The 13,414-nt window shown below is 37.8% G+C and overlaps 1 protein-coding gene across 1 annotated transcript in view; it reads left to right on the top strand.

Moving 5' to 3' along the window:
• Nucleotides 1–1,454: 1,454 nt before the first annotated feature.
• Nucleotides 1,455–13,414, top strand: part of ESPL1 (extra spindle pole bodies like 1, separase) — a 49,893-nt gene continuing 37,933 nt past the window's right edge. The window contains exons 1-6 of the mRNA XM_087707887.1: nt 1,455–1,535; nt 2,322–3,434; nt 3,941–4,045; nt 5,966–6,086; nt 10,804–10,934; nt 12,620–12,813. Of these exons, the coding sequence (XP_087564013.1) occupies nt 1,455–1,535; nt 2,322–3,434; nt 3,941–4,045; nt 5,966–6,086; nt 10,804–10,934; nt 12,620–12,813 (1,745 nt within the window). The remainder of the gene's footprint in view (nt 1,536–2,321; nt 3,435–3,940; nt 4,046–5,965; nt 6,087–10,803; nt 10,935–12,619; nt 12,814–13,414) is intronic.

Below are 13,414 nucleotides of genomic sequence, written 5' to 3' on the forward strand. Positions count from 1 at the left end.
TGTGTGTGCGCACAAACACACACACTACATTACATTACAAATTGGTCAAGTCTATATTTAATCTAGTACACTAGAGGGTGTTTAAAGAAGCCAATAGATGCTTCTAAACTGTTCTTTAAGTTGAGATAGGTTCATTGGGCTTGGGACAAGTTTTGTATATGGAGAGAAAATGTCTTTAATTGAACTTTCTGAGACTTCATAAAATAGATGTTCTATGAGTTAACTCCTTCACACTTTTTGTGGTATATTGGGTTCCTGTTATCAGGAGATAGGCAGAATAAGATAACCGCGACAGAGAGAGACTTTTTGTGAAGACTATGGGGTTGGAGCATCTACCACAAGAGTCCTTCGGGATTGGGCGGCATACAAATCTATTAAAATTGACAAATTGAAAATAATATTTGGAAGCCGAGTGAGAAGGCAACTCCCTGATTCAGTGAATTAGGAGGTTGTAGTTCAGCGTAATCACACTTTCCACAATTTACTGTTATACTCAATCTCAATAAAAGTTTTATCCTTCCTGTCAGTTGATTTCTTGGACAGGTCTACCTTGTAGTGCTAATAAGAGTTGGTGGCTTAAATTGTACATTTGCAATTAACTGATTGTATGATACTTTACTAAAATACCTCATGTAATTTGCAATTTAGGGAGGGGGGAGTCCTGAGTGACAGTGAAAGAATACAATATTGATAGGTTCCATATAAAGTGAGATGAGCCTGAATCACTTTGTGAAATCTGAACACAACTTAATAGCAATATATTGAATGAAGTGGGACAAAACAAAATGCATCCAAAAGTGTGAGATAAGCTTAAGCTGATGCATTTGCAGCTTTTTAAAAAAGTATGGCACAACAATGAAATATGACAAGTATAGTTTTACTATATCTCCATAATCTAAAGTTTTTCCAGGTGTTCATATTGTATAATATTTGCACTTTAAACTGTCCCTCATTCCAGGTTGTCTCCTAGAGGCTCAGGTGGAAAAGTTATTTGTGTTGAGAATAATAAATGAGAATTAAGTAGAAAATCTATAGGAAAGGGAACCAGATATAAGAGTGTGTGTCAGATTTTTATACTTTTGACTTGCATAGGTTTTTATGACATGAAATTACTACCATTCTACTTTTGGGAGGAAGATCATCTTTTGTTTTTACTCCTTCCTCAATAACCCAGATATGTTGGGCTGAAAAATTTGACTAGCCTAGGACACCTAGTGAATTCCATGGTAAAAAGTTTGACCAAACTTCTAATACAGTTATGGATATTAGAGTTGAATATAAAGCTTGCTGCTATGGTCTGATAGGAAACCATATAATACAGAAAAATTATAGCTACTGAAAATTGTGGCAAGGTACAGGTGGGAGGTATAGCAAAGCATTAAGAGGCCCAATGAGGCTTGGCAGGATCTATGGGCTAAATGTATATACATATTTTCTTTTTTCAGGCATGCAAAATGAAGTTCCTTAAAAATGTGGATTTTGTGGCACAGACTAATACTCCGCAAGAAACTCTGACTTTGTTATCACTGCTGAAGGTAAGAAATCTGCATGGTGTGTTGCCAACGAATGATTGAAAAAAAAACCAATGAAATGCATCCAAGGATGGCAGATCTGAAATGCCTGTTAATAATAACTAAATGTTATTGTATTGTATTTAATTCTGCTTAGAATAGACTGAAAACATTTTGAATCTTAACCATTCGCTGTAGACCCAGAAATCTTATGTCCTGGCTTCTGGAATGGACTGTTCCTTCAATTACATCTATCGATTGCGTAAAGTTTAGACGGCCTTAAAACACTGCAAAAGACCTTTAGGAAATATTTGTGTGTCCTTTATACAGTATAGGTTTCTTTAATGTTACGTTTTATATTGATTGTATATTGTTGCTGTTATTAGCATTGTACTGCATTGTTTTCCTTGTAGTAAAAATTTACTCCTATCTGTGAACATCAGTCACTAGTTTTCTTGCAGGCTTTTTAACAAGCTGCTTGCTCAAAACTGCTGGAAATAGACATCTAAGTAAATTCCGTAGGGCAGGAATAGAAAATTGGACTGCAGGATGTTAATCTTTCCTTAAACTGGGGTATGTGGTTGTTGGCAATTCCCAGAGTTCTCAATCAACATAAGCATTGTATGGGAATGATGGTGGTTGTGGTATAATTGGAGTTTTCTAGCCTTCTCATACCTGCCTTACAGGCTGTAGGTTTTGCCAAATAATAGGAGGACATCTGGAGATCACCAAGGTAGAAAAGATACTCTGGATGATTGTTTGTTTTAAAAAGAAGGCTGCCTTATTAGATATAAGCTTTTCTAATTACAGGAATACCTCATATGTGGGCCTAAAAATGCAGACTGTCCAAAAGAAGCTTCCATGCAAACATCAGCATGTGATCGGATCCTTCGGGCTTGCATCTACAGGTTTGGAGAAGGCTTGGACTGCCCAGGTCATTTAAAAAGCCTCCAGGCCCTAGCTGACATGGCTTATCATGGCTATGTATCTGCAAGACGTCAATATGTTCCTCTCTATTTGGAAAGGCTACTTTACCACATGCTACGGGGAGCGGCTGCTAATGGTCCATCTGATAGTTGCCTGAGGTTTGCTGACCTTCTCTATGCTGATCTGTTGAAACACCAGCCTCCCCAAGTGCCTGTTGATGACTATGCCTCTATTGCCAAAAGTACATTTAGTGTGCTGTGGAAGACCACAGACACTGTGGCCAAAATGGAAAAAATGCCTGTTGAATTTAAGCTTGCACTCTCCACCCAGCTACAAGCAGTGCGGTTTTTAATGCTCTTGGAGCATAACTCGCCTACCATTTTGCTCCATGAACCTCCATTCTTTACCTCCATGGTGGCCCGGCATGCTTCTGCTGCCGCTGTTTCTTTTGAGGCCTGGTGCAGCCCTCTGAAGAAGGAAGAAGCCTGTTTTCTCAATGAGCAGCTTTTCCATCACTTGGTGGCAGCCATTTTGGAAAAGAATGGTGTAAGTGAACCTTTGCCCTTCCAGGACTGCCTCTGTATCTTTGAGCTTATGGTGGTAAGAGTACGTTACCTCTGCAAAACTGGCTGTTTCAGACAAAGTAAAGAAGTTATTCAGCAGTCTAAAGTCTTCTTGAGAAAATCCAACGAGTCCCATTGCTTAAGGCTCACTTTAGACATTCTCTTTGCTGGTGTTGAACTGAATAAAGCACTGTTAGTTCCCGAAACTCCTGTAGGTCCCTTTTTTAAGCAAGCCACAGAAGCTCTGAACTATTCTGTGGGTGCTCAAGAACCTCTCCTTAAAGTGTTGGCTGAAAGTGGCCAGTTGCTTGTAACTCCTTTATATGAGCGTGCAAAAAAAGATAAACAGGTGACTTTTGAGTTGGATGATATCCTGAGGATTTCTACATTCATGGAAAGTTATTTCAGGCTGCTGTGCAAGCTATTAGATATGGTAAGTAAAGCTGTTTTTTAATTCTTTTGGTTGAAATTCATGCTGCATCTCTGCAAATTTATGTGATTTAGATAGAAGCCAATTTTTCAAAATGGCTTTATTTTGGAATGGATGGATCTGGAACATTACTAGGTTAAAGGTGTGGTGATGGAGAGGAAAAAGTGTTGACGCTTTATTAATTTCCTGTCCTGAAGTCTAGAAAATTAGCTTTAAAAACAGAACCTATTGTAGTTGGTGTATACATCTGAGATTCACTCATAACTGCAATCCTCATATTTAAGCTTTTTTTTCCAGAAAGATGTAATTTGGCAAATGTCATATTGGGAAGAAAAAAAGAAAGAAGAATGGGAGATAAATCAGTGACCTGTACTTTTTTTGGATTATAAACTCAGGAAATTCAATAATTAGAGTACCATATTTTTAAAAAATTGATATAATATTTCTGGATGGGGGATTCTGTTAATTAAAATATGAATTATCTTTTTCATTTCCTTTTACTTCCATAGGTTCCAAGAGATAATGTGAACCAGCAACAAGTTCTGGTGAAGCTATTATATCATTACTTCCAATTATACACAACTGTGGTGTATGATTCTTTTCAGACGCTTCCGGTAAGGCAAATTCAGGAGTTGCCTTGGTCTAGTGAAATCTAGAATAGCAAAGTTCCAGCCAGGCTGGGTTTTTCACCTTTGGGGAAAATACCTTTGCACAGAAAAAATAGATGTATGACATTATAAAGCAGGGGTGTCCAAACTTTTCTGGTTTTTGGTGAGCCAGATTTGGTGAGGTGAAAGTGTGTGGGGCCGACCATTCAGCCTGACCTTCTTTGAACCATTAACATTAAATGCAAATTAACTATTTTATGAAAGACTAAACAAATAACTGGTGGAGAGAAGAGGCTGTGGGCCACTCAAAATTTGAAAACAGGCTGCAATTGGCCCATGGGCCGGACTTTGGACATGCCTGCTATAAAGCCACCAAATGGGCTAATATAATGCAAAACACAGGTATGTGTTTCTTTTCATGCTGGCTCAGAGCAGAGACAGTGCCTGCCTTGCCTCTTTTTATTCTCTACCTTCTCTGATGGGCAGCAAGGCTTTCTGTTGTGATCACAGCAGGTCCTGGTAAAACAGGATCTTTGATTGCAAATAGAATTTAAGTATATTCTAATTAACATGTTGAACTATTCCTCAGATTTTTCTGCAATTTACAGTTTTGGATTTGAAAGAAGTAATTTAGAGATAGGTTTACTGGCAGGAACTTGATGACTGCCCATTTACTTAACAGTATGTGTTTTTGGTAACATCTAATGCTCCCATTTTGATATGGCAAATGTAGTTCTGTGATTCCAATTAAAAATTAATGACAATAGTATTCCTATTGTTACTGCTGGCCTCCCCACTTTAAAAATGGTTTTCTTTTACTCTGATATGCCTGAGTCAGTTCTTTTCAAATGGTATTTGTTACATTATCTAGGTTCGGAAAACAATAGATTCTATATTTACCATATTTTTCGGAGTATAAGACACACCCTTTTCCCACAAAAAAGAGGCTGAAAATCTGGGTGCGTCTTATACACTGAATACAGCATTTTCTTGCCTCTAGAAACCCTGCCCCCTTCACCAAAATGGCTGTGCATAGCCTCTAGGAAGCTTTTAGAGAGCTACTTGGGCTGGGGAGGGCAGAAATGAGCCTCCACCAGGAGCACTCTATAAGCTTCCTAAAGGCTATCCATGCCCTTTTTTTAAACAAAAAACGGGCACATTTTTTTGGGGGGAAAAAAACAGGCCATTTTTTGCTCGTTTTTATCCCCCACAGCCCTCCAGGAGCACACTGCAAGCTCCCTAAAGGCTATTCATGCCTTTTGGGGGGGGGGGAACGGGCCCATTTTTGTGAAAAACGGGTCATTTTGGGGAGGTTTGCAGAGTGTAAAAACTTTTTTTTCCTCTTCAAAACCTTGCTGCGGCTTATACTCCAGTGCGGCTTATACTCCGAAAAATACAGTAATTGCCTTATTACAGTTGTTCACACCCTCTTTGGCAAGAAACTAGCACTCATAATCATTAGAGCATATATGTTTATATCTGAGTAAATAGACCACCACAACATCCTGTTGCAGTTTTGTTTATGGTTTGTTTCGAATGAGAATAAATCATTTTTAAATAAAGCTAACCCAATCAGAATAAAAACAGAATGGAATTGGCCTAAGAGTGAAAGGAGAAAAGTCTGAATCTATTACATACTTACTTAGTGTCCTTAATGATAGCACATGCAAGAAGTTAAAGTGTTCTAATGTGATTTTCTTCCCTTTTCTTTCCCCTCCTCCCTTTTAAATATTCTAATGATAATAGTAAAATTCAGGTGAAAATTTACATTTGATTCCATGCTAACTGCCCTTGAATACTCAGTACTGATTGCAAAGATAATTGACATGGCAGTCCATAATTAGTCATAAATGTTCTGCAGAGTCACTTTAGTTTTGGAAGTTTTATTCTTGTTTCTCATCCTAAAACGTACGTATTAATTCACAGGGATTGGATTTTTGTGGACTGCCACAGTTATTAGCATCTTTTCAAAAGATTGTTACCCGAATGCTAGAAATGCTGGAAGGACTCCCTAAAACAGAACAGGACGAATATCTGGATCTCTCAGGTTAGTGCTTGGCGTAAGTTGCTTATATTTCTGGTTGTCAGTAAATAGGAGGCAGATAGGGCACTGTATTGATTTTTTAGTAGACACAAATAAAAAATAAGTGTTGTAAATAAAATGTTTTTCAATTATATTGTTGTAAGAAATATCCATCTGGTTCAGTTCCAAGTGCGGAGGAAGACACTGGAAACATAGAGGCTGATTGGAAAGATGGTTTATTGATGGACAGGACCACATGGATTTCAGGTCTTGGGCAGCTGGACACATGGAGTGGAGAATGAGGGTTATTTATATCCTCTCTCGGGCCTTGCCCTTGAGCATCCTGTTCCTGTGGCAAGGGCATGTATTCTATTGGTTGCTGTCAGACTCCCGTGGGACCATGTGGGGTCATGCTTGTCTTGAAGTCAAGTTTGGTTGAAATGTGCTGATGCACTGAAGGGGCTGAGGGCTAATCCTACCTTTGTTCAGACCTTGCTGCTGGGAGTAATGGATTACCAAATCTGCATTTCTAAAGGCTGGCCTCAGCTTAGTGTCTGCTTGGGGGCAGGGAACTAAAGCTCTGAGTTTCTGTCTTTAGAAACATATTTCTCCTTTAGGGGAAATATAACATTCTGCCTTTTTAATATTTCCTAAAATATTTCATTCTTCTAAGAGGGGTAGGTGCTAATTTTCTACAATATGTTGCCCCAATTATTTCATAACTAGGGAAAATATATCTTGTTCTTAATTATTACAAGCATAACAAGCTAGATGTTGTAACTAGGAAACTTATTTTATTCTCTCTTCCCCACTCTTACAATATTTCATCATAAAATGCAAGCCCTTAACTCCCTACCAACATACTTATCTTGGCACCTCAGCTCTTAATTTCATGCCCTTGTCCTCTTGAAAGCAAATAATAATAAGCAATCTAGATCCTTAGAGAACTCTGTAAATTACTGTCGAGGATGAATAGCATCTTGAGTTGGTCAGTCAATGATTTAGTTCATGCACAGGCTACAATATAACTTAATAAATAATCATATTCATTGCAAATATGCAAACTGTTTTCAGAGCCAGTTTCACTAGTCACAAGTAACACTTTAATACCACTTTATTACTTTAAAAAAAACAGTTGGGAATTTTATTCTTCCCACCAAAAGAAAAAAGCTCCTAGCTTGGTTATCTCAAAGAAGCTTTTTTCAAGAGGCAACTGAACTTTCTTGTTTTTCTTTGAAGACATTTTGCTTCCAAGAAGCTTCTTCAGCTTTGACTGGATGGTAGGGAAGGGTTTATACTCCTTGCAGACAGCTGGTCATTTGCATTCTTTTAGGGAGTTGTTAAGGCCACCTGGAGGTTTATCTGTGTCCTCAGGATCACTTGCATAGCTCAAATGGAACTGGTGAAAGGCCTGTGTTATAGACTGGAGATAGATGATGTCCTATCCCTCCCATATATTGAGAGTGGGCTGTTCAAGTTTGACACAGATGGCATTTTTGACCCATCTTTCAAACCAGCAGTCCCCTCTGTCCAAAATGTGGACTTTGCTGTCTTCAAGAGTAACCTTTGTTTTTAAATGCAGATGGACTGCTGAATCTTGTTCTGATGGGTTTGTTCTCCTATGTTGTGCCATGTGTTTATGAAGTGCTTGTTTTGTTTCCCCAATGTATCTGATTGCACATGGCTCACTGCATTGTACTGCATGTTAGCTTTCATTTCCTCTGCTGATATTAGAAAGGGTAGTTTTGTTTTCTTCTTCCCTTGTAAATTTTATTCCTTTGATGATGATATTGATTGTTTCTTGTGTCTTCTCTAGTTGTTAACATTTTTATTACTAAGAAGGTGTTGTTTACATACTGGATCCACTCTTTGGGCTGTATGTATGGGTGTGCTGTAGTTTTTAGATGCTTCATTACAGTTCCTGCCATGTGCCATGAGAGATTTCCTCTGATTTAAATACCATATTTTTTGGAGTATAAGATACAGCTTTTTTTCTCAAAAAAGAGGCTGAAAATCTGGGTGTGTCATACACCAAATACATCTTTTTTTGCCTCCTGAAGCCCCGCCCCTTCACCAAAATGGCTGTGCATACCCTTATGGAGGCTTTCAGACAACTCATGAGGGCTGGGGAGGGCAGAAATGAGCACAAAAGGGCAGTCCCCCCCCCCAGCCCCCAGCAGCACTCTATAAGCCTCCATAAGGCTATGCATGCAATTTTTTTGACAAAACCCGGGCTGTTTTTTGCTCATTTTTGCCCCACCCCACCCTCCAGGAGCACTCTGCAAGCCCCCCCCCGGCTATTCATGCCTTTTTGGGGGGAGGGAAACGGGCCCACTTTTGTGAAAAACGGGCCGTTTTGGGGAGGTTTGCAGAGTGCAAAAACTTTTTTTTCCCTTTTGGAAAGCTCTTTAACTGATTGATGAGAATTACATTGATCAAGTGCTGTGACAGCAGAAACACCTACCTATCTACTGTATTTATCTTTATCTCTATTTCTCTCTCTCTATCCCTCTACCTACCCACCTACCTACACACACACTCTCCCTCCCTCCCTTCCTACTGTATTTCTCTCTCTATCCCTTTATTTACCCTCCTATCTACCTACCTAACTAACTAACTACCTACCTAACTACTCTATCTCTCTCCCTACCTACCTACTGTATTTCTCTCTCTATTTCTCTCTCTCTATCCCTCTACCTACCAACCTACCTACTCCCTCTCTCTCTCCCTACCTATCTACTGTATTTCTCTCTCTTTATCCCTTTCTATTTCTCTTTATCCCTCTACCTATCTACCTACACACACACACTATTTCTCTCTCTATATCCCTTTATCTACCTACCTACCTACCTAACTACTCTCTCTCTCTACTTACCTACCTACTGTATTGCTCTCTCTTTCTCTCCCTGTCTATCCCCTTATCTACCTACCTACTTTTTTAAAATTTGCCTCTTCAAAACCTTGGTGCATCTGATACTCTGAAAAATACAGTAATCACTTTTGGATGGCAGTTTAGATGGCCAAAATAGATCACCATTCTCAAGAGTGAATACAGGTAGTCCTTGACATGACCACAATGGAGCTCAAAATTTCTGCTGTTAAATGAGACATTTGTTGAGTGAATTTTGCTCCATTTTATGACCTACCTTGTCTCTGTTGATAAGTGAATCACTGCAGTTGCTATGTCATTAACCCAGCTGTTAAGTAAATCTGGCTTCCCCATTGACTTTGCTGGTCAGAAGGTCACAAAAAGTGATCATGTGATCTTGGGACATGGCAACAGTCATAAATATGAACCAGTTGTCAAGCATATGAATTTTGATGACATGATCATGAAGATGCTGGAACAGTTCTAAGTGAAAAATGGTCATAAGTCACTTTTTTCAGTGCTGTTGTAACTTTGGATGGTCACTAAACAAACTGTTGTAAGTTGAGGACTACCTGTACAGATTACTTGATTTATTCATTTAGAAACTGCTTGAGATCTGTCACTTAGCATGATATATGAACTTTCTTAGAAAGAACAAATGTTGGTCGTCTTGTCTTGGTTAAAGCAATATATTGCTTTCATACAAATCTTATTTTCACCCAGGGAACAGGAAACAATTATTTTTTGTTTAATGAGGTTTATTACAACATACAGTTTTTTTGAGGAAATACCAGCCAAAGCAGATTTATTAGTCACTAGCTCAATACCCGTGCTCCACTATGAAACTATGTGACGGGCTTGATAAATTGACACTTACAGCTTGAAAATTAATGATCGGCCTCTCGTATCCCCTTCTCTCCCTCAGCCTTGCCCCACAGAAGCCCCCCTTTTCCTATCCCCTTCTTTCCTTCAGGCTCCTCTCGAAACTCCCATGCTACAGACTGGACGAGTCACAGGCTGGCCACATTCACGTCCAAGTGGCAATTGGAACAGAGTTATTTTTAGGTTGGGAGGCAGAGTAGAACGACTAACTCCTTAGCATCAGAGTGTGTTAATAATAATATAAGAAATACTAATGATCTGATGGTCGTTTCAAAAAATTCTTTCTAAACGAGCACTTAGAAGCCAAGAGGAACAAATGTGCTATATTTCAAGTTTGTAGGCTTTACGATTCTGAAGATGTTATGATCACGACATGAGTGGTTTTATTTACATATATATATATATATATATATATATATATATATATATATATATATATATATATATATATATATATATATATATATATATATATATATATATATATATATACACTTAAAGTCACAACCCCTGGTATGCCCAAGTATGCCCAACTACACATCTACAGATGTGTAGAACACATCTGCCTAAGAGGCAATAGAGCACAGGTTCGATTCCCAACAAGGGTGTGGCTAGCTGATGAGAGCTAAATAGCTTGAAATAGATCTATACTAGTCTCCCTTTATTTATTTATCAGCATAAATATAACAAATGTAACAAAAAGGCAACAGTAAAAAATATTGGGTTTCTGTCTGGATGGTCTCTTGTGAGGAACCGAAGACAGAGAGTGGAAGTGTGACCTTCCTCCCATATTTGGGCATACCAGGGGTTGTGACTTTAAACATACATATGTATATATATATATATATATATATATATATATATATATATATATATATATATATATATATATATATATATATATATATATATATATATATATATATTAATATAATATAATATAATATAATATAATATATGGATGGTTTACAAATGTTTTTGTTCTTACAGCATATTGTGTATCCCGACTGGCCTATAGATTCTATTCTCATAAGATGTATGCAGAATCTAAGTCCACAATGGGGCAATTCTGCGGATGGCTTGTCAAAAAGGCTAAATGTACGGACTTGCCCACAGAAAAGGTAATTAAGTTTCCTTGTAGTCTGAATGAAGGCTATAACATGAGATGAGTTATGAAATAAGTGTTGATTTGTTGTTTTTGAGACATACCTTTTCAGATGACAAAGGTCTTGAACCTACAATTTTACTAATGAAGTGAAGCCCAGGTTTCACTTCATTAGTAAAATGAAGTGAAACTTAGTGAAGGCTTTTGGCAAATCACACTTTTCTAGGCAGAACCTATGGATGTTTACTTTAAAATGTAAAAAAAAAATCCCCCTACTCCCGTATTCCAAACAAATTCAAATTAATTTATTTAAAGAAGTTACCTTAAATATATAACTTTGGGTGGCTAACAAGCAAATGTTTTGCAACCATTCTTACTGAGGTTGCTAAGTGAATAATCACCAGTTGCTAAGCAAATCCAGCTTTCTCAATTGATTTCACTTGTTCGAAGCTGGCAGAAGAGGTTACAAATTGCAATCACAGGATCACAACTGCAGTCAGTATAAATATGAATCAGATTCCATACAACAAAATTGTGATCATGTGATTGTGGAGGGTGGTGCAGCACTTGTAATTTTGAAGACCATTTATAAATCACTTTTTCTGAGGCTGTTGTAAACTCGGACTATTGTTAAATGAATGGTCGTACGTTGAGGACTACTGGTAAAAATGCTTCTAGGAGTCCTCTGATTATTTGCCAATTATAATCAATTTGGTTAGCCATATGCCTCTTCAATACAGCTAGTCCTCAACCTACGTATCAGGGTTCCAAGGAACACCCCACAATGGAGCCCAAAATTTATGTTGCTAAGTGAGAAACTTTGCCCCATTTTATGATTTTTCTTGCCCCGTTTGTTAAGCGAATCACTGCAATTAAGTTAGCATGGTTGTTAAGTGAATCTGGCTTCTCCATTGACTTTGCTTGTGAGAAGGTCACAAAAGGAGATCACGTGACCCCAGGACTCTGAAACTGTCATAAATATGAACCACTTGTCAAGCATCCAAATTTAAATCACGTGACCATAGGGTCACAAGTGCAAAATAGTCTTAAGTTACTTTTTTCAATGCTGTTGTAACTTTGAATGGTCACTAATTGAACTGTTGTAAGTCAAGGACTATCTGTATACCGTCCATTACTTTCCTGAATAATTTCTTGATCTCATTTCCCTGGACCATGCAATTTGACAAAACTAATTTCATAGGTCTGCCATTATACATATAATCTAGTCATTCTCTTCACTCTTACCTTTGAATTCCTCTGCTTGCCTGGAATTCAGTGATTTAACTAATACGGTAGTATCCAAAGATCTTTTGGACAAGGCAGGAACTCTCCGACATGATTGCTTAAAATCTAATCAACAGAAAGAGCCTGAAATTCCTTAGGGGCTTCTTAATTTTTTATTCTTTTCAGTATGGTAAAACAAGTTTTTTCATATTTTTAGTTATTTTGTTTTATTGGGTTTTTATGCACTGCTCAGAATCATATAAGATGGTCAGTTATGTAAATTGACCAAATAAACACATGTAAAAAGTGGGATAACTACTTCTGCCTGACACTCTATTTATTTCATTGAACTTTGAATTCCTAGAATAGCAAAAGCTTATAATTCACAGTTGTTTGATATGGGAGGAGCTTCTAAACTTCTGGACAGTTGGAGGAGTCTCCCTTTGTCACCCTGAATGTTTATCTTTCTCTTTCCAGCTAAACAACTGCTTTAAGCTGCAAGTAGAAAACTACAGGAAGCTGGGTCTGCTAGAAGAGGGTCTCCAAACTGTAGTCCTCTGGTTGGCTTCTCATCACAGCCAGATCACAGAACAGATGGTGGAGCCTGTCTGCTCCTGGGTCAAAGTCAAGATGGACGCCAATAAAAATGGAGCTGATAATTTGAGATTGAAGTAAGAAATGAATTGAAAATTGGGTCTCTTGTTCAAAACTCTCAACATAGGAATTGTTTCTATTTTTTTTAAATTAGGAATTGTTGTTTTTTTGTTTGTTTGTTTGTTTTCTGCCATCCTAGTAAAGTAGAAATAATGAGGGTGATGTTTCTCCTTGCCATTTAAAATTTTCTTCTGCAGGAAGAATCTGTGGTTTTCCTTTTTAAGAATTAAACATTTACTTTATGTTACTTTGTAATGTAATTTTTCACACTTCTCTGCCACCCATCTCCCTCAAAGAGAGGGAGAGTTTTTTACCATTCAAAATTGGCCATGAGATGTGTGCAAAATAGAAGATACAATACGTTTTGTTTTCAAACCCAGAATAAATCGCTCTGTTTTGAAAGTTCAGCAGACCTTTTTCAAGTCCTTCATGTTTTCCTGAAATAAAACCAGGGAAGGTTTTGATGGTTCCAGAGTCAAATCTTAAGAAAACTTAAGAGGGATCTTGGAGTGATTTTACAGGGCAAATAGGGCAAGGTTAATATGTGTTTCCTTCCTCCTTTCAGCAGCTTCCAGTGTAACATATTCCACTGATTTAGCTGCTTCCTAATTTTCCCAG

The sequence above is a fragment of the Thamnophis sirtalis genome, unplaced genomic scaffold (genome assembly GCF_051295495.1).
Source record: "Thamnophis sirtalis isolate CommonGarterSnake01/CBP01778 unplaced genomic scaffold, rThaSir2_p1.2 scaffold_3, whole genome shotgun sequence".
Taxonomy (NCBI): Eukaryota; Metazoa; Chordata; class Lepidosauria; order Squamata; family Natricidae; genus Thamnophis; species Thamnophis sirtalis.